The 4,971-nt window shown below is 42.5% G+C and overlaps 1 protein-coding gene across 1 annotated transcript in view; it reads right to left on the bottom strand.

Moving 5' to 3' along the window:
* Positions 1-536: 536 nt before the first annotated feature.
* LOC144951213 (dopamine beta-hydroxylase-like) overlaps positions 537-4,971 on the bottom strand; it is a 36,913-nt gene continuing 32,478 nt past the window's right edge. Inside the window, exon 11 of the mRNA XM_078881362.1 lies at positions 537-665. Coding sequence (XP_078737488.1) covers positions 537-665 — 129 coding nt within the window. The remainder of the gene's footprint in view (positions 666-4,971) is intronic.

Below are 4,971 nucleotides of genomic sequence, written 5' to 3'. Positions count from 1 at the left end.
TCGTGGTCTGTTATTTTTCTTTACCCACGTGACTTTACCGAAAGAATCAAAGAGTATGGATTCCTGCAGTCACGAAAGTTTCAAATCAAGTTGTGGGGGGGGGGGGGGAGCAGACTCCAAATACACAGCAGCAGCAGCAGGCGTCAGGGTCGTGATCGAACCCACGACCTCCTGCACACCAGGCGAGGGAGTTAACATCTCCTAGCCACCGTGATGATGATGATGAGAGTGAGAGAAGAGAGAGACACGCAAACTCCAAATACACAGCAGCAGGCGACTTTAGGGTCTGGATGGAACCCACGACCTCCTGTATACCAGGCGAGGGAGTCAATACCAGGCGAGGGAGTTAACATCTCCTAGCCACCGTGATGATGATGATGAGAGTGAGAGACACGCAAACTCCAAATATACAGCAGCAGCAGGCGTCAGGGTCGTGATCGAACCTACGACCTCCTGCATTCCAGGCGAGGTAGTCAACATCTCCTAGCCACCACGACGGATCTGGAGGGGGCGAGAGTGAGTGGAGGGGCGGTCGTTCATCCGGCGCACAGCGGCTGCGGTGAGCCAGGCAGAGCCGTCCCAGCGGAGTCCTCGGAGGCCGGGCAGTGTCGAGCCGGCTCGGGCGGGGGGCTCCACTCGGGAAGGGGTTGCTCTCGCCAGGGGCCCTGGGACGTGGGTGTGAGTGAGTGTGCGTGCAGGGGGGGAGGGGGAGCGGTGGGACAGACAGCATGAGCTCACACGGGTGTCTCACGGTGGCTCTAGCCGCCACGTGACGCTCTAGGCCGGTGGTTCTCAAAGTATTGTTGGGCCCGCGGACACACTTGGCCAGATAAAAAACATCTTCTTGGTTCTTTCGGTAAAGTCACGTAGAATGGAAACAATGGAAATAAAACATGAGAAAATAATTCTCACGACGTTTCGGCCACAACGCAAGCAGCCGTCCTCAGGTGAAGACCAGGTCTGTCGGGGAGACAGCGTCTGAAGGTCTGTCTCCCCGACAGACCTGGTCTTCACCTGAGGACGGCTGCTTGCGTTGTGGCCGAAACGTCGTGAGAATTATTTTATTATGTTTTATTTTCATTATTTTTATTGTTTCAATTCTACGTGACTTTACCGAAAGAACCAAGAAGATGAATCCCTGCAGTCACGAAAGCTTTAAATCCAAATAAAAAACATTTACGCGGGCCACCCAGCCCGCCACTCTTCCTCCTATCCCCCCCCAACCTCACCCCCCCCCCCCCAAAACGCATTAACGGTGACAAAACGCATTAACTCCTCTCACTCAATTCAAATACAAAATTATTCATATTTCGGAACATTAAATGTATAGATATGTATCAACACAGCTATGAGGTTTGCTTTTAGGGGAGGCATTTACATCTTAGGGTTAGGGTAGTTTAACGAGGGTAGTTTACCTAAATCTACGGGACCTTCTTGCTGATATCAAAACAAAAAGAAAATAGGAGTAAGTTTTACCATTTCTGGAAATAAAAGAGGAGTTGTGTTGAGATGTTCAGACAGATCAAATAGACACACGCCTATTGCAAGGCATCGTCAATTCTGCATTCGTAGTTGTGGCAAAAAAATGCAAACAAACCATGCTCTCATCTTCTTGGTTCTTTCGGTAAAGTCACGTAGAAAGGAAATAATTAAATAATAAAAATTAAACATAATAAAATACAATTCTCACGACGTTTCGGCCACAACGCAAGAGCAGCGGTCCTCAGGTGAAGAACAGGTCTGTCGGAAAGACAGCGCCTGAATGAACACCACCAAGCTTATATTTAAGCTGGGTTAGCGGAGGAAGGGCGCCTTGACAACGGAATTTGCATATCAACAGAGGAATTCAGCATATTTATGGTATTTTGAATGTTTAATTTGTATTATTTTATTATTTCCCTTCTACGTGACTTTACCGAAAGAACCAAGAAGATGAATCCCTGCAGTCACGAAAGCTTTAAATCGAAACCATGCTCTGATAATACGTTTACATTTAACTTCATTTTGAATTTACACATCACGAGCAAATTATTAATAAACGCCCGAAACTACGAAGGTATTCTAACGAAGGTCGTTGTTTTCGGATCAACCTGCGTTTGAGTCACAGCCAGTGGGGGGGAGGGGGGGCAACTTGGATGAACCGTTGCGGGCAACTCTCTGAGACCCCCAGTGGGGGGCAACTTGGGTCCCGTGGAGCCCCCTCGTGGTGGTCTGGTCTAAGCGTCGCCTTATTCTTCTTCTTGGTTCTTTCGGTAAAGCCATCACGTAGAAGGGAAATAATAAAATAATAAAAATAAAACATTATAAAATAATTATTAAAATAATTCTTATGTTTTATTTTATTAAATAAACATAAAATAATTATTAAAATAATTAGTATGTTTAATTTTTATTATTTTATTATTTCCCTTCTACGTGATGACTTTACCGAAAGAACCAAGAAGATGAATCCCTGCAGTCACGAAAGCTTTAAATCGAAAAGATTGATATTTTATTTACATTTTTATTTTTTTATTTTAGTATGTTTCATTTTTATTATTTCATTATTTCCCTTCTACGCGACTTTACCGAAAGAACCAAGAAGATGAATCCCTGCAGTCACGAAAGCTTTAAATCGAAAAGATTTATATTTTATTTACATTTTTATTTTTTTATTTTAGTATGTTTCATTTTTATTATTTCATTATTTCCCTTCTACGCGACTTTACCGACAGAACCACGAAGATGAATCCCTGCAGTCACGAAAGCTTTAAATCGAAATGTAACGTCGCCTTCTTCTTATTGTCGTACGGTTTTGATGCAGTTGGCAGAGCAAACCACTTTACAGCTCTCATATTCAGGTGGGGTCAGGCCAGGAGCCGGCGGGAGTGTCAACCCTGTGATGATTTATCCTTCTTCGTGTTTGTGGATTGGGGCGTTGCTCGTTACGCGTTCTACGACGGCCTCTGTTCTCCAGGGCAGCGGTCAGCTCTTTGGTGGCTGCCCCCCTTTGCGACGACGACGATGATGAAGCAACTTCATCATTTTCCGATGGCCGAGTCGCTTCTGAAAATGAGCTACACAGCTCAGCGGGGCCTTACCAGGTAAGATTAAAAATAGCGGTCTTTTTAAAATAGTTAATATTTCTAGTTTGAGGCTCTTTCTACGCTATGAGACGTCTCCTTTACCAGTGGCAAAATATAGTAGTAGGCTTTTACCCTTTAAACTGGTACAAAACTGACACCTTTATACAAGGCATCATGTTTGCAATAACCACAACACAAGCAGTCAAAATGCAGTTGTTTCTTTTTGTTTGCATTTTGACTGCTTGTGTTGTAGTTATTGCAAACATGATGCCTTGTATAAAGGTGTCAGTTTTGTACCAGTTTAAAGGGTAAAAACCTACTACTCTCTTTCTACGGCTTTTCACGCCACATTTAGGATCAACGTCACTTGTCCAGGAGTAGTATCTGGCTGCTTCTGCTGCTGCTGCTGCTATAAATGTCCACGTGATGATGATGATGGGCCACTTCGTCGAGCTATTATTGGTGATAGCCAGGTCGTTTCTGATAAGGAGCTACACAGGTTCAGTGGACCTTACCTGGTCATTAACAAAAACTAATTTAAGTAAACCCCCCGCCCCACCACTGGGTCTGGTGGGGGAGGGAGGGGTGAACGGGGAGATGGGGGGTGCCTCCCAGTGCCGGAATAAGCTAGTGTGGGGCCTGTAACATATGTTATCAAGGGGCCCTAAATAAAAAAAAATTAACCCGTAATAACAACGTTTTCCACTATAAATCCTTTATATGCGTGGCATCGGTTTTATTTTATTATTCATTTCTGTTTTTCTTGAGTAAGAGTTTCATTTTTATCACATTGGTATTTTAAATTAAATATGAAAACAAATTTTTCCTAAAAAGTGGGAAATTTTGGAATTTTTTTCACGAAAATAAATTGTCACGCACAACGAGTCTGTGTGCAAAATGTCAGCTCGATTGGATCACGGGAAGTGGGTTAAAAAACGACCGAAAGATTTGCACGGTCATAAGCGCGCAAGCGCGCAAGTGAACTTAATATAAAGGATTTTAAAAAACACTTAAATATTAAAACACAATTTTTTTACTTGCATAGTAAACTCATTGTATTTTTTCATTTGCTATACAGCCGGATAATACGACAACTCGCTAACCTTAAAAGTCGAAGGCGGTATAGTACTATACTAATAGAGCAAGTGCACAATCACTGAACTGGAAGTGACACTTCGATTTAAAGCTTTCGTGACTGCAGGGATTCATCTTGGTTCTTTCGGTAAAGTCACGTAGAAGGGAAGTAATAAAATAATAAAAATAAAACATAATAAAATTTCGATTTAAAGCTTACGTGACTGCAGGGATTCATCTTCTTGGTTCTTTCGGTAAAGTCACGTAGAAGGGAAATAATAAAATAATAAAAATAAAACATAATAAAATAATTCTCACGACGTTTCGGCCACAACGCAAGCAGCCGTCCTCAGGTGAAAACCAGCCGCGACTCTAAGACCTGGTTTTCACCTGAGGACGGCTGCTTGCGTTGTGGCCGAAACGTCGTGAGAATTATTTTATTATGTTTTATTTTTATTATTTTATTACTTCCCTTCTACGTGACTTTACCGAAAGAACCAAGAAGATGATTGCTTGTGTTGCAGTCGAAACGTCGCGATAATTTTTATCATTTTATATTTATATTATTTTATTATTTCCCTTCTACGTGACTTTACCGAAAGAACCAAGAATACACACAAAGCAGTTCTAAAGAAATGAGTTTGTCAATCTCGACGACGATGACTTAAAAGTTCGTAGCTCCACAGTGGCGTCTTGACATCGGAAGGCAAGAGCGTTCCAGACGGCCGCAGAAGCCACCGCCCTGTCATCTTCTTGGTTCTTTCGGTAAAGTCACGTAGAAGGGAAATAATAAAATAATAAAAATACAACATAATAAAATATTATGTTTTAT

This window comes from Lampetra fluviatilis, chromosome 61 (assembly GCF_964198595.1).
Source record: "Lampetra fluviatilis chromosome 61, kcLamFluv1.1, whole genome shotgun sequence".
In the NCBI taxonomy this organism is placed as follows: domain Eukaryota; kingdom Metazoa; phylum Chordata; class Hyperoartia; order Petromyzontiformes; family Petromyzontidae; genus Lampetra; species Lampetra fluviatilis.
The sequence above is the reverse complement of the archived record's forward strand: the minus strand, read 5'-3'. Positions and strand labels throughout refer to the sequence as shown.